Genomic DNA, 23,930 nt, shown 5'->3' with positions numbered 1-23,930 from the left:
TAGATTATGTTATTGAAAAATGTTATCACCAAAAATATGTCAGTTTAAAATATACAGCCTACACTGATAGTTGGAATTTTTCAGGCACAAAAACTTCAAAGATCTTGGAGTTTATTGTGGAGTTTACCTTCCCTCCTCCCTGGTTCTGTGAAATTAATTAAAAGAAGAAGCACTGCTCTAAATCCTCAATGATACTGTTCCAAGATTGAAGTTTGCAAGTGCAGTTTCTGACTGCACCTTATCTTGCTTTTGACAAACAGAGACTTGTATTTTTTTTTCCCTAAAATGAAAGAAAAATACCTTCTCTGCCAAGCCCAAACACTGCATAAATATTTATTTGAAGAAATAAATGAATATAGACCCAGAGAAGTCAAATTTTGGTAAATAAACTAACTTGATCCTGTTTTGTTTTCATCTTCCTAAGAGCCAGATAAAGCCGTGAGGTTTTAGTGAAGGCAGCACAAGCTGATTTGATCTGGGGATAGGGTTTACTGTGCCCATACCATAGTAAATTATTAACTGCTGTTGTCAGACAGCACTGCAAACAAAAAGTGGTAGATTATCTTGTAGCTTGCATTAAAAAAATAAAGAAATTATTTCAGATGTATTGATTCAAACCCCATTGATTATATAATGTTTTTCATTCCTTATATGAAAAATAACAGAACTGTTTTATAAATGGGGTCTAGCAGCTTAAGGCAAGCATAAATGTTGATTGAGAACTGAAAACCCCTCTATCTCATTTTTGAATTTAGGACATTATATATGTCATAAGTAGTTACTGCAGTATGACAACTATTTTATCTTATAGAGAATTTAAAATCGAAAAATGCTAATATGTACCTAAAAGCGTGTCATTTCAAGAGTTGTTCAAGAATTTTTGAAGAGGCTATGGTGACAGCAAAATGAATGCAATTATATCCCTATTTTCTGATCAGTGTCTGCAGTATGTGAAAATTGAACTGCACTGCTTCTCCATGCAGAAATCTATTGTGTAAAATGTTTAAAGTTAAACTTCTTTTTGAAACTTTACCCACAGCAAAAAAATTATAAACATATCTTCCTGCAAATCACTTCTGATAACTACACCACGCCTTCATGTTTGCTTCTCTGATAAACCTCCATTTTATTTGTATCAAGCTTAACTTTCCTTTTCACATTCCAGTATAAATGAATCTGCAGAAAATTAGGGCTGAATGAAGAGGGAACGATTTCTTGTGGTTAGAATGAAAACACATTACCACCACACACATTTTTGTAGAGCGCCCTATATCATTAGAAACAAGCATGCTAGCTAAATATGGAAGCCCACCTCAATGAAAAGGAGACATTTTTTCTTCAACTGGAGTGAACAGTGGAGCATGTATCTAGAAGGAGAATGAATGAGCAAATGGGGAAAATGACAAACAATACTGAAACAGCAAAGCATTGTTATAAAAGAAACAGACTCTGCCAGTCATGAAAATTGGTGCAGAGGGAGCTTCCAGGGGCAGGAGAATTCTTTTGTAAGAACCTCTGACAAAACAGTGCATTGCCCCAGTAGATGGGTTTACTACATCGCCCCCTTATATCATGACTCTGCCATGCAAGGGAGATAAACAAAAGAAGTTTAATGCTACATGCTTCTAGTTGCTGAAGATTGATTGGACACCTCTTGAAAATGACCTGTCTGATAAGGTCATGGTTCCTGGAATAAGCAATTAAGTGCAAAATAAACACATCTTAGGGATTCATAACATGCACCAACTGGCAGCCATCATAGTAATCTGGTAAATGACCTCGCAATTGTATTCAGCAGTAAACACATGGGTGCTGTATCGTGCTTATGGCACACTACTGAGTGATGTGTTTTATCTGGCAGTACCAATGATGCTCACCTTTTGACTTGATTAAGTGTGTACGTGAATAGGCATAAACTGGTGATTTAACGCCATCCGGGGGTTCTTTTAAAGCAGTGCGTTGGCAAAGGATGGCCAGAGGAAAGTGGAACGCGATCATGTGAAAAGATAATGACATCCTGCCTTCACTCAGAGGACTGTATCTGTTTTTCTCCTTGACAGGAAGTGATACTCAAAAGGGCTGCAGATCTGGTGGAAGCGCTGTATGGGATGCCACACAACAACCAGGTGAGCATACTGGGTCTCGAACCTTCCACATTCAACGGAAGCGCCTGCAGTCCTTATTGGAATGAAAGAGTATGAAAAATACAAAAGCTCTTGCACGAGTTCAGAGTATAAGTCATTCGGACCTAACGGGTTGCAAGGCCATTCAAGTCTTCTCTCTTCTTTTGTAAATCTTTTAACGCCTTTTCTAGGGAATAATTTTTTCTTACGAGAAAAGGTACTTTATTTAAAAGGACTCTTCTGTGGGAATGTAGTTCATCACTGAAGAAGAGAGTTATCGGTGCTTGATTTTATTCCTCTCGGGTTTTCAAGAAAATTTAGGAGGAAAAGGGGGGTTTAATTTCTTCTCCTAAAAAGTATAATGAGGCCTGAATATTGTCTGCTTCCATTTCGTAGAGCAACTCCATGTGTCTGATTCAACTTGCTCAGGAAACTGAGTCTGAGAAGTCCTCCTTCCTTTCTTGTGTCACTTGAATCAGTGTCCAAGGGACACAGTCCCATTAATACTCAGGGACACAGGTCATCATGTAAACTTGCCCTTAACTTCATCTGGGGAGATGAGTTGCAGGGTGTGTGTGTGTGTGTGTGTGTGTGTGTGTGTGTGTGTGTCTCCCCAGAGTTCTCTGTGTTACCTGTGGGGAAGGAGTACTGCGAAGTAGTATAGAGGACTGGCTGAGTTAATGGGCTTTCAGAGTCAGACGAACAGGGTTATGCAGCTCAGCTCTCTCCTTAAATAGGTAAGTGTCCTGAGGTGAGGTCTTGGCCTCTCTGAGCCTCAGTTGCCCCATCCGTGGTATGGGCGTGATGACGATGAGACTGAACACACAGGTTGGTTGAGAGGGCTGCAGGAGTTAGTGCCGTTAGCCATGGAAAGCCCTAAGCACGGCCTGTAGTAAACACTCGGAACGTGGTACTCCTGGGAATCTGGGCAGCTAAGGGGGATGTTCCTGTTACTTTTCAGGAGATTATTCTGAAGAGAGCAGCTGACATCGCAGAGGCCCTGTACAGTGTCCCCCGCAACCACAGCCAGCTCCCGGCCCTCACTAACACCTCGGTCCACGCGGGAATGATGGGCGTGAACTCCTTCAGTGGACAACTGGCTGTGAATGTCTCCGAGGCGTCGCAGGCTACCAATCAGGGTCAGGAGCCCCACTCTTCCCCTCCCCATTTCCCTGCCCCTTCCCAACCTCAAGCTACCCCACCCCCATTTATTTGGCACAAAACAGTGTTTATTTGTAAAAATTCTTTTTTTTTTTTCCCCAAAAGGGGAGATTCCTAGTCTGTGTGTATCAGATACTATTGTAGAATTTTGGTTCTAGCCATCATGTCTGGTAACTTGGTGGAGGGGCTAGAAAGGATGCATGCATTTCGTTCTCTCACCATTTGACTTTTCACTGTAAACCAGGGATGAGAGATCACAATGAGGGTTGGAACTAAAGTTCTGGAGGGGCCAAAGCACATCATCCTCGCCCAGGGAATAGGAATCGGTTACCTCCAGGATATGTCTCTTAGATTGGGATTTATTTCTGTTCCCAAATGATAAGTTACAGGTCCTGCATTGCCACTTCTCACAGGCCCGCTAAGTATCTATGATCTCCTGAGAAATGTGTCTTTTGCTCGCTTCCCATTTTAATCATGGAGCTAGCACCACCAATCCACCCATGAATCACCTGGCCCCTTCCCTTCAGGATGCGGCGATGGGGCAAGAAACAGAGACCTTCCTTTCCCCAAGCTTCCCAGACCCGCCACCCATCCGGACGCTACCCTCATCCTTGGTTTTGCCCCCGCCCCTCAGGTTTCACCCGCAACTCAAGCAGCGTATCACCACATGGGTACGTGCCGAGCACCACCCCTCAGCAGACCAACTATAACTCGGTCACCACGAGCATGAATGGATACGGCACTGCCGCCATGTCCAATTTGGGCGGCTCCCCGACCTTCCTCAATGGCTCAGCTGCCAACTCGCCCTATGCCAGTAAGTAGAGATGTGTGTCCTGTGTTTCTGCACATTTTTGCTCTAAGAACTGGGCGTCGTGCTGTGTGGCCCACTGTGCAGGTCTCCCCGGTCTGAGGACCCCTGCCCCGCCAGGCGTAGACCCAGGTGACTGGACCAAAGCCAGCACCGTCCCCAGCAGGAATCTCTGCCCTCCTTGCTCACCGTCCTCCCCATCTCCCTCACAGAACTTGGCTGCAACCAAAACAGCAGCGTGATGTCATTGCAGGAACCCAAGCTTCCAGTCAGATGGAGTTGGGTTTGACTCTTTCTTCTACCAGTTACTGACTGGTGGCTACGGGCAGGTTCATCTCCCCTCTAAACCTCAGTTTTCTTTATCTGTAAAATGGGGAAGGAACCAGCACCCGCTCCCATACAGTTGTTGTGAGACTTGGATAAAATAATGCACGTAATGAGCTCGTCCTGAGGCCTGGCCCATAGGAGATGTATTCAACAAATCTAGGTACTAATCACAATGACTGACAGAATGATAATATTAAGTGGTGCTGGTAGTATAGCATACTAACAACTATCCAAACTTAAAATCTCTTTTTTTAGTGCTTGGAAATTTTTTTCCCCTTTGTGTTTGATAGGTACAAAGAAAAAACGAAAACTGAACAAATCAAAAAACACACTTTATTTTTTTCCAAAAATTTGGCATGATGAAAAACAAATTACACACACACAAGAAATTGTTCTTTGGTGTCTCGTCCCTGTCTTAAAGAAGCTTAGCTTAAAGGATTTTTTTGTGCAATGTTTGTTTAGATTGCATCTAAAGAACCTCAGGAAACTGGCATCTTTCTTTAGATATAAAATGTCATAGGCTGTGTTTGCGCAATCTCTTGATCGCCCTTTGAGGATTTTTACATAGAAAACCAAGTTCATCTTGGACAATGTGGGTGGCTCTTCCGGTGTATAAAATATGTAAACTCTTAGAATTTTGTGGGATGATAGCAGCTGTGTTGTTTGTTAAATGAAAGAATGGTCATGTTTTTAAAACGAGAGTCTCAGCTAAAAATACGGAAAACGACGCTTTCTCTGATAGTGGAAATGTGGAGTGTGCTAGGCTGTTGAAAAAGGAAAGATCATTCTTGGCCTTTGTGAGAAGTTATTTCTGAAAGTAATACTTAGGACCATTTACCTTCTGGGTGAATTTGTAGGCTCAGTGTGTGCTAAATCTCTATATTTCTTTATTTCTACTTGATCTGCTTGGAATCAGCAGCTTGTTGAACATTTAAAATTCCCCCTAATAATCTGCATATATTACGTCTGTCTGCTTGAGCATCAATGTTTGGGGCCAGTTTCACATTAGATTTTGATTCATCAAAAAATTGTTTCTCACAGACTTATCATTTCAGTGTTCTCCCTTCTACTCAATCAGAAAATGCTTCAATCGTGACCTGAAAATTAAAAGGTGGCATTCTTAATTAAATCAATAACCTAATTGCTATGTGGTAGCAATTCAATTGAGGGGCTTGGATTGCTCTGTCTTCCCAAGCCCTTGCAGACACCCAGTGACTTGAGCCTGAGATTGCATCCGTCAGACTACGAAACTTCGAACATTTAATTTCCATTAATTGATTTCCTCAGTGCTCACAAATATAGTATTAAATTCTCAAATAGGCTCTCAGATGGGGCAGTTTTATCTGCATAAATGCAAATAAAACAATAAACACAAAGCCCAGCTGATTTGAATTTTTGTCTCCATAATATTTAATTATTCATAAACCACTCACGTTGAAAAATTACAAACAAACAGAATAAAAAATAAAATAAGACATTCCACTGGTGAACACACTTTCTGGTATAGTGGCTGATATCTAATAATGTTATAACAAATGGAACTGCTTGACTATATTTCACCCCTTCCTCTGTTAACGCCCCCTCCCCAAACTCCCCACCTCTAAATACACATAATGATCGCATTTGCCAAGGAGATTAATTGCCTTCTTCAGTGAACCAGCAGGATTTCAAGTCTACGAATATTTAAAAATCAAACCTCCAGTGCAGGAGTTTTGCAATTTAAATGGGTGTTATTATTGAGCATATTTTCACATTTACAAATCCTCAGAGATGTATAAAAATGCTGGTCTCATTAAAAGAAAAAGTACAGTTTAGAAAATGTTTGTGAAAATTCTGATGATGGCGGCTCTGTGTTCTGCTCCATAAAGCATCCAGTGCGTCTGGATTGTGTAGTGCTGAGGGCTGATTACAAGGGGTCATTTCCCCCCACCACACCCCGATGGCAATGGCTGTCTGTGACCAATTTGATAACCACTTCCCTAACTTTCCAAAGCCAGTAGGCCGAGGGCAAGGCCATCTAACTGGCAATTTGGACTCTGGTGTGCTCATGGGAAGGGGCCTGTCTGATGGCAATCTGTTTGCTTAGCAGGGTAGCCTAGTAGAGAGAGCACTGCATTTGGGTTGGGTTCCTGGCCTCACCTTCCAGCTATGGCCCTGGGGCAAGTCACTGGACTATTTTCTGAGTCCCAGCTCACTGGGTTTGCTCAGGTGTCAAAAGGATGTAATAGGTCCCAATTTAAGCTTGCTTGGCCAATGACATAGACGAAAAGGATGTGAAGATTCTTGCAGGTGATAAAGCAATACATAATGTTTGTTTATTACATAATGTGAAAAATAATACAGTAAAGGAGGAAGTGCCTAGAACTTGAATTAAGTGCCTGAAAATCATCAGACAGGAGTCGTACTTCCCCGGAGATGGAGGGAGTGGAAGGTGAGTGCGTGATGGCACCAGTCCTGAGTGTAGAGGGCTTTCATGGGCGCAAAACCTGTCTCCTAAAGTGACCTGAGATTATTAGCAACTATCAAAAGATGAATGAAAGGCCAGGCAGAGAGGACCGTGGTCGGTGGAGAACGTGCATCGCCCAAACTCTTTCGTATCCCCAAGCAGCTCGGTTTTCTCTCTCTCTGAACTGCCAAAGGTCTCCTATCATTGATAATTCACGTCCCCACCACTCCCAGACTGTGAGTATTTACATAGGGCTCCGATCCTGCTGCTTATTAGTTCACACTCATCTCTGTACAGCTCCGCGGGGGACAGAGAGAATTTGGAACTTTTTGACTTGTAGTCCTGCGTTATTCACACATGTTGCACGTGGCAGACTGTTTATCCACCTGGCTTCCTACCTACCTCTATCTGTCTTGTGGAGCATGAAGATACAGTCATATCCTTCAGGAAGCTGTAGCTTCATGGGGAGACAGGCCACACATACACACCACCATCTGCCAGTGCCTTAAGCTGGAACCCTCGTGTTGCCTTCAACTCACTCTTCTTCCTCACACCTCTCCTTCCACTGGTGACCACACTCTCTCAGGCTGGCCTCCTCCTGTCTCTTGTATCCCCAGACCCTTTGCTAGAACCTTAGTTTAGGCCCTACCTGGAATGCTTCCCCTGACACCTCCTCCATGAAGCCTTCTTTGGTCTCCCTTCCCTGCCTCCCCAGAGTTGGCCATACTCACCTTTGAGGCTATCATGTGGTACTCTACCCCTTATAAGAGCGCTCTTGTTTCCTGGCTTGGGATGCTCTAGCACGCTGCCTGGTACATAGTCGGCCTACAACAAAAGGAAACACATGCCGCGTACCAAATGATGAGAGCAGACAAGACCCTCAGGGTTCAGGGAAGGCTCCTGCTAGAAGGGCGGCCTGAGAAGGATGGGTGTCAGGGTTGGAGCTGAGCTGCCTTGTGTCAGGACACCAGGAGAGGCACTGATTTCTCTTTTCCCATTGCCCCTTAGTCGTGCCATCCAGCCCCACCATGGCCTCCTCCACAAGCCTCCCCTCCAACTGCAGCAGCTCCTCCGGCATCTTCTCCTTCTCACCAGCCAACATGGTCTCAGCCGTGAAACAGAAGAGTGCTTTTGCGCCTGTGGTCAGACCCCAGACCTCCCCACCTCCCACCTGCACCAGCACCAACGGGAACAGCCTGCAAGGTAAGCCCCAGGCCCCACCTGGGCCAACCAGACGCCCTGACTCACCTTCCCAGGGCCTGAAGCAGATGCGCCACTGTTGCGAGGGGAATGGCCTTGGGCCTGCCTGCTTCTGTCCACCCTCATCTATTCTGTTCCTTTGTGTCCACCCTCGTTGGCCCTGGTCCCTGACCCCCCTGGCATCCCTCCTCTGCTGGAGCTGCCTGAGCAGTTCTCTTTCCAACTCCAGCAATTCTGCTCAGGCCCGGGATTTGCTTGAGAATACTGTTTCCACTTACTAATGCCATCGTTTCTCTTTCCTCTCTCATTCCCTGTGGTCGCCATAATCAGATCAGTCTTTTGTGGACTCTAGCAAGTTCTCCACTTCAGGGTCTCTCCCGGGACTGGCCTTCTCCTGAAGTAGGTTCCCTTCCTGTTGCCTGTGTCAGCATGCACATTTGGTGGGGCTGATAATGGGGAGGTGGTGAGTTGGCCAAGCCAGAGCCCTGAGGTTACAGCATCTTAGACCAAGGACCCCAGACTTACTACTGGGAACCAGAAACCCCAAAGTGCTACTAGAGGACTCTGGTTCATATCAAAACTGTTCGATTTCCTCCCCCTCATTGAATAGGGAAAATAACAGAGTAACCAAATTTGAGGTGACCTTTCTATTCATTGAGAAGAAACCCAACCTTTTAAAACGGGTCCCACCATTTCTTACACTTTTCTTACTGGCACTGAGTTGTGGTGTTGACCTGCATGACCTCCCTCCTTCCCCACAGTGGGATTGTGTGATCAGCACTCAGAGCCCCTACCTTAGAGACGAGAAAGTGAAAGGTTAGCGAGGTTATGGAGTGGCTTGACTTCAGACAGAGGTGGGTGGCAGAGGCTGGCTTCAAACACAGGCTCAAGAGTTCATCTCCTCCCTCCAGCTTCCAAGCACTTTACTGCTCAGAGGGGGCAAACAGGATGTATCCAGGATTCATAAGGCAGATGGCAGGGAAGTAAGATCAAGAAGATCATCAGCTGCCATTCTTTGAGCACTGACCAGTGCTAAGCACTGAGCCTGCTTTATCTTACTTAATCCTCACAACTTCCTGATGAAACATGAGGACAATTATGATCTCCATTGTACAGAGGATAAAACTGAGGCATAAGGAGAGAAAACACCTGCCCATAGGCGTAGCCAGAAACAGTGGGGACGAATATAAACCCTCAGGGTCTATGCCCTAACCCTTAGCCTACCCAGCGCCCCACAGAGCCTTCCTTCACAGCCGGCTTACCCATCTTCACTGATGGAGGTGAGTCATGGAGGTCGAGAGGGGTCAGGGGGCAGCCCTGTTTCTTACGTCTCTGTCTATCTATTTATACTTCTATACACGTACTCTGTACAGGACACTTTACACTGATGCAAACTTACATCCATTCTCTTGAAGACCCTATGAGGTTGGTGCTACTCCCATTATATAGATGAGGAAATCAAGGCCCCGTTTGCTCAAGGTCACATATCTAGTAATGGTGGAGCCCAAACTGAACCCCATCTGTGTGACTCCTGAGCCTGAGCTCCTGCTTCCTTTTCTGACTCCATAAGGGCTCAGCAAGGCACTCCTCAGAGACCTGATGGCCAGTCTGCCCAGCACAGCCAAGGTCAGTGCCCCTGCCCCCTCCCTGGAATATACATACAGTGGCAAAGCCATCTTCTCAGAGGGAAAAGGAGGATCATCGGACTGTGGAACGACATTTCGGGCGATATTACTTGTGATGGGAAACGCCCACCCCACAAAGGGGAGCCACCCATTCACGCAAGTCTCTTCTTCCGCGAAAAATAATGCTTTGGCACGCTCAGTACACCTCCGGCTGGCAAACTGAGAATCTAATGCTTAAGCGAACATAACTTATAATGGGTTTAAACAAGGATAAAACCCATGGAAAGCAGAAATCTACTGTTCTTGAACTGCCAATCACGACGCTTGTTAAACACAGACTTGATGTCGAGAAGAAGGTATAAATGGGGTTTGTAATCCGCCATGGAGGGCTGGCGCTTGAGAAGAAAAGGCCCACGGCTCTTGCAGGGTCACAGCCGTATCACTGGCCACTGGTGACTGAAGTGGGCAGCCGTTCTGTGAGGCCGAGTGTCTTTTCATGCCATGTGGGCCAAGGAGAGAGGAGGAAGGGACTGAAAATAGGGACTCAGCTTGAATTTTAGAACCTCCTGGATCTAGGGAACTTGTGGTGGTGTAGGGGTGTGTGTGTGTGTGTGTGTGTGTGTGTGTGTGTGTGTGTGTGTGTGTGTGTGTGTGTGTGTGTGTGTGTACGCTAAAGTAATGATGAAATGGCATCAAGACAGGGACACATAGAAAGTTTGTGCATTTGTCACCCCCAGGGCATTTCCAACCCATGTCTGCACAGATTCCGAAAGTACAGAGACTGCTCCCCGCTTCTGATCCGCAGCTGAGTCTCCATCACGTTTCTAATGCACAGCTCACAGCTGGGAGGGTTTAGGGTGTGACTCAGGGACACGCTTTGTGCTGGATTTGCTATTGTGGATGACACTGCCCTTTCCTTCTAGTTGAGCATGTGTCCTGGAGATGCTTTCTGGTGGTTTTTGTTTTTCCAATACTGTCATGTATCAAACATCCCTAGTTTTGGGGAGGTGGCAGCGGAGGAGGAATGAGTAGAGAAGTTAGTCACGTTAACTGATACCATCTTGGAAGCTGTCCTCCCTCCTGCCCACTCCACTCCTCACCACCCACTCACCAGGCAGGGCCCACACACCTGGGGTCACACGTCTGTCCCCTGCACGCTGTCCCTGCAAACTTGGGTGTGATGCATCACTGTTTTCAGGGAGCTCTTGCCTTGGAGTCTCCCCCGAGAAAAGTGACATTCTGACTGGAGGCTGCTAGACCCATAACTAAAGAATTACTTCATCTTCAGCTGTCTAAATTCCACTTCTATTAAACAAAAAAAAAGAAAAGAAAGGACACAGGTGGGTTATAGAATTGAGGGTGAGAATCTCTGAAGTGTTGCATTCCTCCTCCTCCTTTTCATTGTTACAAGTAACACCTGCTTCATTTGGACCCACCTCGTTCAGAATTGTGATCATTAAGACAGGGCAAGTGACGAAGGAAGAGTTGGTTAAGCAAACTGACCACATGAACAAGATTAGAGGTGACACATTTAGGCTGTTTTAAGTGTTTTAAAGGTCTGTTTACCTCCAACTACCACTCTGCTAATTGTCCATCATTCTTTTTCTTTTTTTAAGCCAACTCCTTAGAGGCCCTTTTCCCCAGCAGCCCTTTCTCAGCCTCCTCTGGTGACAGCACTCATGTTTATTCCCCAACAGATACGCACTGTGGTCTCACATGATGGTGATGACAATGGTCACAGCCACTAACGTGGGAGGGAGGGCTTCTTCCCAGCCTGGCTTTTTCACTGTCTCATGTGTTCCTCCCAACCAGTCTTAGATATAGTCTGTCTATTGTCCCCATTGTACAGATGCAGAAACTGAGACAAAGCCAAGATGGCTCATCCAGAGTTATGCAGCTAGCACATAGGGGGAGGCTGGGGTTAAATCCCAGGCCGACTGACTACTATATCAGTCCCTGTGCCAAACGAAATGGTCATAGTCAAGCCACTGGGCTAGGACCATGTGGACCAGAAAATGCTGACCTTAAAAGCTTTTCCTGTGTTAGGGGTAACATGACACCACGGGAAAGCAAGCAGATCTGTCTGGGAGGGGCTGGGTGCCCAGCTGTGGAAGTTCAGAGGAGGGAAAGATTAGGGAGAGTTCGGAGCAGCCTAGTGGAGAAGGGTGCCTTTGCACTGGACCTTGGGTGAAGGGCAAGTAGGATTTGGGACCAGGGAGATGGGGGAGGAGCATTTCAAGCAGCAGGATCTAGGATAACCTGAGCCAGAGTCACGTGTAGGGGGCTGTGCACCCTTCTGCAGCACAGGCACCAAGAAGCAGGGAGAAGGGGTCCTGAACAGGAGGTCCTTACCTGGGAGTCAGAAGCTCCATTCTTTACTGATACTTTAAAATTCACAGTTTCTACTGTGATTCCAACTGGTTTTCTCTCCCAGGTAGCTAAAACCTTTGACGATTTACCATCCGTCTGAGAAATTTTTTAGGACAAAGCAACTCTATCTCAGTACTTCTGGGGTCCCATAGATGTTCTGTTAAAAAAAAAAAGAAAAAGAAAATGTTATGGTCAAACAAACCTAGAAGATGGTGTTTACTGCATCACTGTCTTGGAGTCACAATGCACGTATGTTTAACTAAAGGCTCTGAGACACCCCGCGGTTAAACAGAAAAAGTTTCCCATTTTGTTCTCTGCACTTCTTTGCCCACGGAACACTTTTCCGAATGTTAACACCAGTGAACATCCCATGAAAAACTTTGGAAAATGCAGACATATTTTGAATTTAAAGATTAAAAACACAGAGAAATCTCCTTCCATTCTTATCTAGAGAACGTCATTGATGAATCCTGATCTTAGAGTCCCCAGGTGTGTCTGTTTTCAGAGCCCAAAGACCTGAGTCACCTCGTACGCTCAGCTATTGTCCTGGAGACATCCTTTCCCTTCTCCTAAAGCTGTGCCCCTACAGCATGGATTCTATGCAATTTCAGGCCTCAAAGGACTTCACTAATCAAGGGACAGGCAGCCCCAAGAATGCTGTCACCATGCCATTGGACCTGTCCCCAACGTGGGGAGTTGAAAGCCTAACCATGTCCCAGACAGTCTCCGCAGTGAAGAATTTAAAAGGCCAGAGTGATTTCACAAAAATTGTCCGCACGCTGTGCTGCTTTCTTTCCCCACCTCCCTGAAGCGCAGGCTGGCCGGCCTCACCCAACTCTCTGCAGCCTGGTAGCAAATCTCCTGGCATTGTCTTTCGCTCCACGCACATGTTCGGTTTGTGCAAAAGCTCTTCCCCCCATTCTGTTCCTGATTAGCTCCTCATTCTTTCTTACACATATGGTGGTTCAAGGAAGACCACATTCCACCCTCTCGCTCCAAACTCTCCCAGCTCGGCAAAACTTTCCGTTTTGTCTTTGTTCTTATCACACTGAAAAATGCATTGCCTCTCAAGCCAGTAGTTTTCTGCGCTTTGGTCAGGGCACGTGCTCACCCAGCAGCCAGGGGAATGGCAGAGCCTCCCCCGTCTTGTGATATCTTTGGCACATGTTACTCTCTGAGACTGTCGTGTCCTCATGGAAATCTTCACGGGCCCCACTGGGCCAAGTGCGTGTGCCAGTGGCATTTCTGGAACATTCTAAGCCTGAAACACCCATCCCTCTCACCCATGTAAGTAATCTTGGGGATTACAGCACGGATACAAGAAAAACAGCTTCTAACATTCCGGGAGCTTCCCTGCAGTCGTGCAATGAGGTTTCTTTATTAAACGTCCACTTTAGAGGTGCCTAAATTCAGAGGCCATGAAGGGAGCTCCTTTCCCAAAATTTACTCATCAGTGAGGGTTCCGCGTCTGGAGTTTAGGAAGTGACGGATGAGATTTAGGGAGCTGTAACCCCCTGATATTACGTGCAAAACTCTGGGTGTAAGTACCTCTGGGGCTTCTTCTGGAGAGAGGTTCCCTGGCTTTTGTTAGACCCCCCCAGAGGAATCTGAAGGCCAACGAAGGAAAGGTAGGAAACTGGGGGCAGACCACAGCCACTCCTAGACACCCCCAGATATGTATGCTTGTTTATTTGGTTTTAATTTTAACTTTTTGCTAACACATATAGACTGGGCTATTTTATCTTTTAAAAAAATCCACCTCTCCACCTTCTCTAGAAGTAATTTGAAAGCTGGGGCGGCTGTGAGCAGGCATTCCAGCAATGGCAGCACGGGGGGAGCATTTAGCGTGCCACCCACCCTGTAGGAGGCAGACCTGGGCTGAGCCACCTCAGTCCCCACGGAGGGGACCTTCCTCACTTGTGATCCCAGCCTGGGCTCTCAAGGTGCTAGAGTTTTTGACTCCTGTGTTCCCGACTAAGAAGCAGTTATCTGTGGGTTGGCAGCCCATCACTTAGCTTTGCTTTATAGCTTTTAATGTTGGCCCTGATAGAATTAGTTTAATCTAATTGATCTAACACACCATTCAGGTACCAGAACACTGAGTAGCTCTTTTTTAAAAAAATTCTGGTCATCTAGAATTAATTAAAAAAAAAAAAATCCTGATGTTTTTAGGGCCCAGTTGATACATTTTGGCTGGGTCCACTGACGGAAATAGCAGGAAGTTGGTCAGTTTTCTACTTTGTATCTTATTGACGCTGCCTGATGTATGCTACAGGAGACTGCCCTTTAACGCCAGGCACATGGAGTAGATTTTGGCGGAAGGCATAAGGAGACACACATATTTTGCCAGAGGGTTAGAACGCCCACGGAAAGGCCTGCCTTTAGTAAAGGTGCCTGGACGCACCTCCAGCCTGGAGGAAAAGATCCTTAGGGAGGCAGGACCATGCTGAGATGTCACACGGCAAAGACCCTCTTACCCCCGCTACCTCCCCCTTGCCTTTGGAGCTACAGCATCTTGAATTCTCAAGGCTTGGATTGAAATACGCAGCTCCCCATTTCAGTCAAATCCAGGGCTCACTTGACTCTTAAGGGGACTGCATCTCCAGTGGATCCCAAATCTTTGGGGGTTTAAGTTGGTCTGCATTTGGCAAGTGACACTTCCTGTTTCTAAGAAAAATGGCTTAGGATGGCTTACAAAAAAAGACTCCAGGAGCTTTTGGACTGCGAAACGGCTCTTGCAAAACAACATTTGGATGATTTACGTGTAAATGAATCAGAAACATGTGGATTAAATTTCCTTGTGAATACAGATGGGTTTAAAAATTAACGGAAAAAGTGTTTGTTTGGCAAAATACTTTTTTTTTTAATTGAATTGAAAATTCCAGGGCTGGGGTAGGGGAAGCAGAGGAACGTGGGGTGCATGGGGCTCAGAGCCTCACCTGGCCTTCCGACGTCTACTGCAGGATTTGCAGTAGTTGGGGCTCGCTTAAAAACAAAGGCACATTCTCGCAGACATTAGAGTTGGGAAATTTAGAGGGTCACTTCCTAGATGCAGTCACCACTGACAAGGACACTCATTTAAATTTAGAATTGCCAACAAAAAGAAAGCAATGACTTCCTCTCTCTGCCTGACAGGATGCTAAGCCATCATTGGGAGCGAAAGATGGCTGCCTCTTGCTTCTAATGTAAGCATTGCTCTCATCTCCACATAGTTCAAAGTTGCCATCCGGAACTCTGCACTCATCCCTTTATTCCTCATACCCATCCTGTGAAGTGTTCCATATCGGATGGTACCTAGTTGATATGAGGAAACACAAGCCCAGAGAAGTTAAGCAGTTCGCACCGGTCACACAGCTCATTTAGCGGCAGAAGTTAAAAATAACAGCAGCCCACCTCTATTAACTAACTAGGAGCTGATCCGGGCTAAGTACTTCGCACTGGTTGTTTTATTTAAATCTCCAACAACCCTAACAACATCGCGGCCCTTGCAAATACTGATCCACTGCATTTCTAGCTGAGGAAGCAGAGAGGTTCAAGGAGACAAGCAACTAGCTCGGGGGACATACTCAGCAGGCAGAAAAGCCAGGGGTGGAACGCTGTCAGATTCCATGCTTTTCTAAATACAGCTGTGTGTGGGCTCCTAACTCTCGGCTTTGCAAGATTTTTGATTATCCCATACGGCCTTCCCTTTGCCTAGGATCTCTCTTTAGCTTTCCTAGGCTACAGTTTTCTAGGGACATGGTCAGAAAACCCTGAGTGAAGCAGTGGCATAGAAGACATCCTGCATCCGCATCCTCCAGTGAACAATGCCTTCTGGAGCCAGTATCCCCTTCTCCCAGGCCTGAGGACCTAAATGGAGTCGCTCAGATCGCTGCTCTGGGCCTCCGTCCTCGTGCTGACACGGAGCACAGGCAGAGCCACGGGTTGTGGTAGAAACTACTGGCTGTCACAAAGGACCAGTTTTTTATTGTATATTTTGGAAGCGAAAGGGAGGGGAAAAAAAAGAGTGACAAACCGAAAATTCTCACTATTTTGCAAGCGTTGGGCTGCAACTTTCCCAGCAGTATGCAAACTATGTGACTTTCCAGTTATGTTTTAAAATTGAAATCAGATTTGGAGGGCTGCTTAGGATCTTCTTTTCTGTTAAAGACACATACACATGCGGACATACTATCGTTCTTAATAAAGTACATGTATATTTTATAACAAAAACTCCTTCCAGGGAAGATGAGAAAGCACATGTGTGGCTAATATTCAACCAACATAGTGGTGTGTGGGTGTTTTTTTCCATCTTTTTTTTTTTTTTTCTCTCTCTCTTTCAGTGAGAAGTTTGGATGCAAAACCATTTACTCTTGTCTTCTCTTTTCACAGCGATATCTGGCATGATTGTTCCTCCCATGTGAAAGAATTGCCTTGAAGAATTTTATTAATGAAGAGGTTGGATTCTGCTACAGAAAGTAATCTGATACAAGTCCCAGAGTGGAACTTTTAACTCAGGCCTTTTTAAGAGGAATCACAATAACTGCAGATTTTTAAACAAACAATATCACCGACCTTGCAAATACTGAAATTGGAAGGGATCTGCTAATGCAGGGTGTTGGTTACAGTTGTACCTCCCAAGTCCTTGGGGGGATATATTTATTCTGTGTTGATAAAAGCAAATCCTCTTTTTCTTTCTCTCTCTCTTTTTTTTTAAAGCTTAACTCAGCAATCATTTGTCTTTTATAAACCATAAAGCTGTATACAAGGGACACTATAAATAAGACTCCATGTTTTAATTTATGATGTTTTTAAAGCTGTGTAAAAGGAGAATGAAATGGTGATATTTACAAAAAAGTTTAAAAAGAAAAAAAGAAGAAAAAAAAAAAGCTTGTATGGGACAGAATAGGAATGCCAGTTAGATTTTTTAGAAAACTAAGGGTCGGCTTTTGCGCCTTAAAGCATATCAAGTGGTAGTTACTCGGACAGTGCATTTCCAATATCTAACTTAACATGCCACCCCTTAGCAGTGCAAGCTTATTTCTCTCTTTTGTATTGTTGTCTTAAGTAACTGTGTAAATAAATGCAGCCTGGAAAGTTAAAAAGTGATGTAAGTGATCACATTTTCCCCTTCTACTCAAAAATCCAGTGCCTCTAGACAGATCTTAAAACTGCATATTTAGACCTGACAGCACTCTCTCTCTTTTGCTTATGTCAACTTCTTCGGAAGCCGATGGCCTCTCGAGAGCTTGGTGGCACACGTGCTGTGTGAGAATCTCCTTTGAGACTTCATGGAACAGGGTCAGGCACAGAATTCCACACAATGCCCTCCAGTTATCAAACCAAAAGCCCACTTACACTCCGCCATTTACATGGTTAAAGTTTACTCATCCTAAATGCTGAATTCATACCAATCCTTCAAAAGCTGACAAAAGCAACATGGCAGGTATTTCAGATTTCCCATTCGAGATAGCGCCTCTATCAGTCGACCCTTACCATTTGTAACATAGTAGATTGAAACGACAGGTTAAGTGCTTTGGAATTAAGAATAAAAGGAAACTGGGAGAAAGGAGAAGAAGGTTGAGACCTCCAAAACATGGTTTTCTGTTTGATGGGAATTTTTGCTCTCATTATCTGGGAAGTGTTCTTAAAAATAGGAATTAATAGCAAAGATGCAGCAAAGCTCTGAGGATGCATTTGCCTGATATTTTTTTCTTTGCTGTTGTGTTTTGTATGTAGTTATAAATACTGTAGATTTTTTTGTGATTTTTTTGCCAAAGTTGTTGTTCTATTTATACATTTTAATGTCTTAAGACAGTTTTTCAATATCACAAAAAAAGATTTTACTGCATATTTTGCAAAGAAAAAAAAAGCTCACTACCTTTAGCTTGCACATACTTGCAAAGTTAATTAAAAGGCTTTTTGTTTTAAAGGGGATTTTGTAAGATATCCGTATAAATAATGTATTTATCTTTGGAATTTGTACATTGCTTTCCCCTTCCTGCTTTACCTCCAACTCCCAGTTTATTTTATTGTGTATGTTTGCTATGTGAAAAGTGCGTATTTGTTTGGCCACCTATAGTTATATTAGCTGTTTCCATGTGATTTTTAAACATTTCATTTATAGTTATTTTTAGTATTGTTTTAAACCATGCTTAATTTTTTTTTTAATTTTCACCCAAAAGCCATTGTCTATTTTTGTATTATTTGTAAGTTAAGAAGTTTTTTCCAATATATGGCAAAAAATAGTAGCATATTATTCTTGTAGCATTTAGTTCTGTAGATTAAAAAAAAAATGTATCCTTTGCTTTGGAAGCTTACAGAAAAAAACCCTAATGCTGTTTTACTCTATTAATATGCATGGCACCTCTCCCTTTGGAGTGACGCATTTTGTGCATTAAATTCCGGGGAGAAACTTCATAGAAATCAATGAACATACTTTCTTTCCTAAGTCTGCTTGTATATTTCCTCTGTCTTTCACATAAATATAAACCAGCAGATTGGATGCCTTAACAATGCAAATCATATTCATTTCACTTGTACATTGTAACTGTGCACCAGAACTGTCAGTCATCACTAACATTCTAAGAAAAAAGAAAAAGAAAAAAAAGAAAGAAAAAAAAACAAAGAAATCGAAAAGCACAAAAGAACTGTTTTGTTACCTTAAGACAATGTAACTTTTTCTAGTAGAGCAAGAAATTTACAACAATGCTGCAACTGTGCATGCCCCCATATGGATTTTGCAATGGTTTTCACTAGACTGTCAGAGTGCGATTTTTATGGGTTGGTGAGGGTGGGGGAGGGGTGTTGCGGGAGGGAAGGGAGGGGAGCAAAGCTGATTTTTCTTGGTGAGAAATAATAATAATGATGAATAATAATAATAAAACTGGAAAATGTAAGCAAAGTGGACGCATTGCTTCTCGGTACTCAGAAAGGTTGTCCGAATTCGTGTGCTAAGCGCTGGCCTGAAGATGTGTATGATTTAAAGCCATATTTTGTCTGGTGAGCCCCTTAACTGTTTGTGAAGGACCCCGGTCAGCTGGTGAGGTGTCGGGCTCAGACCTTGACAACAAACGCCACCCACTGTCAGCCATGTGTAGTGGTTAGAACTTTTCTTGAAAGTCCAAAGAGCCTTTAAAATGTGTATAATTTGTGTTTTGTTGCCTCTATTGATATTGATTAGATGAAAAGACGTTCTGGCCCTCTGACCCTCTCTCTTCTACACAGAACTTTTTACAAGTAAAAGATGTTACCCTAAATACAGAATATGGCTTTAAGAAGAAAATGAAATAGCAAATTCAATTAAGATTTCAGTTCGGGGGTGGGGGTGGGGGGGGAATACAGCTTCTGGATGACTGGATTGCAGGACATGCCCTGGCCTCACATTGTACTAGGATGCAGCTTAATGAAGTCATCTCTAAATCTAACCTTTCACCTTCTTATCAAACTTTTGGAATAGACACACACTGTACAGTTCAATTGTTAGAGAACCTAACTACTGTAGAGATTGTTATAATTTTTTTTTTTTTTTGCAAACATTCAAGCTGTAAAAACTTTTCAACTTTCACAATATTTAATTAAAGTTACTTCCTGTCTGTGATGGCAGCTCCTAGTTGTGTATTCATTTCTCTATTTCAGATGAGTCCGAGTCCAACATAATGTAAAAGGTCTGTGTTTGCAGTTACTCAGGACAGTGTTGACACCCAGAGAAAAGCAGCAAGAGTAGTCTGGGGACACCCACTTTCCCTCTTTGTCAATCCTTGGGGATTTGCTAATCTGGGATGCAAATTGAACACACACAGCGTATTGCTGCCCTCTGCTGGCAGCAGCTGGACGCGCAGTGCCCATACTGGCCCAAGGAGAGGCCAAAAGCCCCAAGGATTACACTAGGCAAGCAATGAGATCCCCCGGAAGTGACTGAATTATGAATCCAGGATCTGGCCACTCTGGAAAGCCATCCTCCGTGCTACAAGTCTGAACCAAGCTCTTCACATACAGCTGCTAATTAATCAATTAATTATGTGCCCTGGCTCATTGATGAGGAGGCATGTGTGAACACAGAACCTTCTATGATCTATAGTTTTAAATCCCATGTGGATAAGACACTTTTCCTGTTGGATAAAACCAAATTTATCTGGAGTCAAACATTCTACAAACACCCAATAGGTCCCTGCTCCTGTAAAACGATTTCACTTTAAGTTCCATCATCATCATTAGCCTTTCCAGTTGCACATTCAATGCTTTCCCTACTTTTGCAATTATTGGACAGAATAAGGTTAATGATGCTTGTAAAATGCCTTGAAAACTCAGCAAATAGGCCATGGACCAACAGAAACTTGATGACCAGAGCTAATAGGTCGTCCTACAACCACCATCACAATCATTTGTAGTGTGCATTGCTGATACACTTTTGCTCTGGATAGAGCCCAATCTGAGGTAATGAAAGAGTGTAATGAATAAGTTAATAAGTAGAGAAGCTACTATCTTCTTCTTTAAAAGAGATCTATGTTGATTAGTTTGGTCATACAATATACATTTTTGGAATTCTGTATCAGGCGCAGGTCTCCGTACTAGATGCAGAAGATTAAAAAAAAATGAACAAGAGGCCCCTGCCCGCAGGACACTCATAATCTCAGACAAGAGAAATCTATACTCAAAGCAGTTTAGAATGTTTAGGGCAAGAAAGTCATGTCATAATGCTCCACAGAATAAAATAGACATCCACACCTCTACATACTGGTTTCTACTTTCCTTAAGGCCTATTTCCTGGAAGCATCCATTCATTCACGAAGACCTTGAGGGTTTATTGTACACCTGGCACCAGGTGAGGCCTGGAGGATTCTACAGCAAGCACAGCAACACCCATCCTGCCCTCACGGATCTTACAGTTGAGCGAGGCAAGGAGACGTTAAGCCACCGTACAAGTCTAAACTAACAAACTGATAATGGCGATGAAGAAAAAGTCTAGAATGCTCTGAAAGTCTATGACAGTGGGATCTGATTTAACCTGTAGGGTTGGGGAAGGTTTCCAGAGAAAGTGACACCTAAGATGATATGTGAAGGATGAGGTAAGCAGGTGGCGTGGGCACCTTACGCAGAGGGAATGAGGGCAGAGGTAAGGATCTGGGCTTTGGGCGTGGATATGGCCCATTCAGGAACAGAAAGACTGTGTCTGTAGAGTATGCAAATGGGCAGGATGGCACCGTGGAGCTTGGGAAGTTCAATTCAGAACACGTAGTGAGGACCTACTATGCGCTTGGCACTGCGCTAGATGCCAGGATGCACTAGACAAACCAGTCATAGGTCCAGCCTGCAGGGCCTCAAGCATAGCTCATAAACTCAATGCCCCATATTTGTCCACAGGGACCCTGCTGGCAAACCATGAAGTGGGTGAGCTGGGGTAAGAGCAGACAAGGAACACCTCACTTGTTCCAGGCAGTTGTTCCCACATGGGAATGTGGCCCCAGTGACGCCCATCTTTCATTTTTCAAGAATGCCAGATACATTATTGAATTTTTTTTTTTTTTTTTTTTTTGCTGTGAAATTCTCATTTTTTAAATGTTGTCATCTAATCCAAAAATGGTGCTTTCAAAACACTGCATTGGGCAAAAAAAGAAAGTCCACGAGCCTCTAAGAATGTCAGTTTGGGACATCTGGCCAAAAGACAAGTTACTAAAGGAGATGTTTACCCAGCTTGACTTGAGGGTCCTACTGCTAAGTCCTAGAACTAGGTCAAGGAAGGCTGCAAAGAAGGGCCTGCCTGAGGGGTGCAAATAGACGCTCTCCAGGCAGGTAAGGGAAAGCAGGGCATAGAAGGCCATGCTCAATGCCTCTGGAGCTGGCTGTAGGAGAAAAACAACATTAAATTAATCAAAAGGAATAGGAATCTGGGGAAATGGAATATATAATTGTGAAAAAACTCTGTATCCTACAGCAGCCATGTCAATGTTAAATATACAGATCACTTTTTTGAAAAATCTCCTTTTGCCTTGCCAAAACGCCCTCATCAAAAAGTTCATTTTTAAATAGATGTCCAGAGAGGTAAACTCTTTCTGGCACACCATGCTCATGGCCATGCCTGTCCTAGCAGGCTCCAAATCACTCACATTCTCAAGAATGTCGCTCCTGAATTATCATCCTCTCCCTCCAACATCTCCATTTCCTCTTCCTCAATATTGCTATCTAATCAGTCTACACATATTATCCCATCTTAAAGAAAGAGAAAAAACTCTTTGACCTCACTTTGCTTTCAGTCTGCCCATCATCTTTCTGCTCCGTTTTATAGCAAGTCCTCTCTAAAGAGGTGTCTGTGTCTTTCTCTTCTTCTTCATCTCTATTCTCTTATTATCCATATTACAATAGATGTTTGCTGCAAGGATGACTAGTGGGGAGTCTTAAACACTGTAAACAAGGGAGCAAACATATATTTTACAAGTATCCTTGTAGCTACCTAGAGAATGAATTGGAGAGAGGCAGAGGGGAAAGAGAGAACAATCAGGAGGCCATTACCATGGGCAAGGCAAAAATGCATAGCTTGGACTAGAAAAATGGAAAGAAGGAAAATAGATAGGATTAGACATACTTAGTATTGTGATTATAGTCAACAATACTGTATTGTATACTTCAAAGTTGCTAAGAGACTAGGTCTTAAATGTTCTCACCACAAAATGAACTAATTATGTGATGAGATGGAGGTGTTAGCTAGTGCTATGGTGGCAATCATATTGCAATTAACGTGGTGTATACCTCAAACTTATGCCATGGTAAACGTCAAGTACATCCCAATAAAAAAATATTTAGTGGATAGAACCACTAGGATTTGGTGACTGATGCAATGTGGGGATTGAGGGAGAGGAAGAAGTCAAGATAAAACTCAGTTTTCTGACTGAGGCAACCGCTATTAAAGAAATGGTCGATTTTTCTATTTGGGCTGTTTCCCTGCTGTTGAGCTACGGAGCTTGATGGTGAAATCCCTTCCTACTGTTCCCTTTGCTTTCCTTCCCTCTTCCAAGTATGATCCTCTTCTCCAGAGGCTTCTATATTTACATTAGGAATGAAATTCAGTTTCCGGAACTGGAAATATTTTGCTACTTTTTTTTTTTAACTCAAGCATCAAGCAGTTTTCTCTCTTCTCTCTGGAGAGTTATGCTACAGTGGGACTGATTTTTATCTACTTGGCATACTTTTTTCCCACTGATTGTAGAATTTCCACATTCTATATTAAGAAGGAACGTTCCGAGCCCTGGAATGAACCACAGGCCTGAGAGTTGACCCTCTGCAGGAAATATCTTGCACAGGGAATTATGCTATAAGGAGAATCCAGTACTCCACAAAAGTCAACAAAATGTCAACAAAAAGGAGGGAGTCCCACTGAAGTTGATTCATTCAATAACATAGATTTGGGTGGGATTCTGCCAGGAAAGTCACAGCCATAAAATGAGGGAGAGCAAGGAGAAATGAATTAGAACCAATAGCCATGCCTTCTCTCACACATTTGTCTACTCAATATATTCTTACCATGGACCTTCCCTGTGTCAAGCACTGTGCTAAGGGCTGGGGTTTGACTGTATCTTAAATAGACCCATTTCCTTCCCCCATTACTACCTAAGGAGAATTCTTTGATATGAATCAAAGAATCACAGGAACATCATTTCATACTGTGATAAATGCTGCTGTAACCCTAATATATCTGAGCAAGCATGTGGCTCTATCTCTGCACACATTCAAGCCTACTTCAACACCCACCTTTAATTAAAAAGAAATGGATCCCTTATTCAAATCCCTTAAAGGCCATTAAAAAGAACCTAAATGTAAAGTCCACAGCAATACCTACTAAAATTCTCTTTCTTCTACCATCCTTTTCCCTACTCCTCACCTTACTCAGACACTAT

General features: G+C 43.7%; 1 protein-coding gene and 1 long non-coding RNA gene across 10 annotated transcripts in view; one reads left to right on the top strand and one right to left on the bottom strand.

Annotated features, from left to right (window-relative positions):
- Positions 1-18,821, top strand: part of EBF1 (EBF transcription factor 1) — a 399,213-nt gene extending 380,392 nt beyond the window's left edge. For 5 of the 8 annotated variants that reach the window (XM_057541219.1, XM_007165539.2, XM_057541218.1 and 2 more), the window contains 5 exons: positions 2,061-2,126; positions 3,085-3,262; positions 3,919-4,098; positions 7,874-8,068; positions 16,432-18,821. In XM_057541219.1, the coding sequence (XP_057397202.1) occupies positions 2,061-2,126; positions 3,085-3,262; positions 3,919-4,098; positions 7,874-8,068; positions 16,432-16,463 (651 nt within the window). In that variant the 3' untranslated portion in view covers positions 16,464-18,821. Of the gene's footprint in view, positions 1-2,060; positions 2,127-3,084; positions 3,263-3,918; positions 4,099-7,873; positions 8,069-8,395; positions 8,866-16,431 lie in introns of those variants that run through there. The other 3 variants (XM_028166041.2, XM_028166034.2, XM_028166036.2) reach the window with 2 other exon arrangements.
- The window catches only part of LOC103014298 (uncharacterized), a 434,243-nt gene continuing 415,665 nt past the window's right edge, over positions 5,353-23,930 (bottom strand). For both annotated transcript variants that reach the window (XR_449595.2, XR_009007198.1), the window contains 3 exons: positions 12,043-12,217; positions 7,597-7,690; positions 5,353-5,516 (listed from right to left, as the gene is read on the bottom strand). This is a non-coding gene — a long non-coding RNA (uncharacterized LOC103014298). The remainder of the gene's footprint in view (positions 5,517-7,596; positions 7,691-12,042; positions 12,218-23,930) is intronic.

This window comes from Balaenoptera acutorostrata, chromosome 2 (genome assembly GCF_949987535.1).
Source record: "Balaenoptera acutorostrata chromosome 2, mBalAcu1.1, whole genome shotgun sequence".
Classification (NCBI taxonomy): domain Eukaryota; kingdom Metazoa; phylum Chordata; class Mammalia; order Artiodactyla; family Balaenopteridae; genus Balaenoptera; species Balaenoptera acutorostrata.
This window is presented reverse-complemented; position numbering and strand designations above follow the sequence as displayed.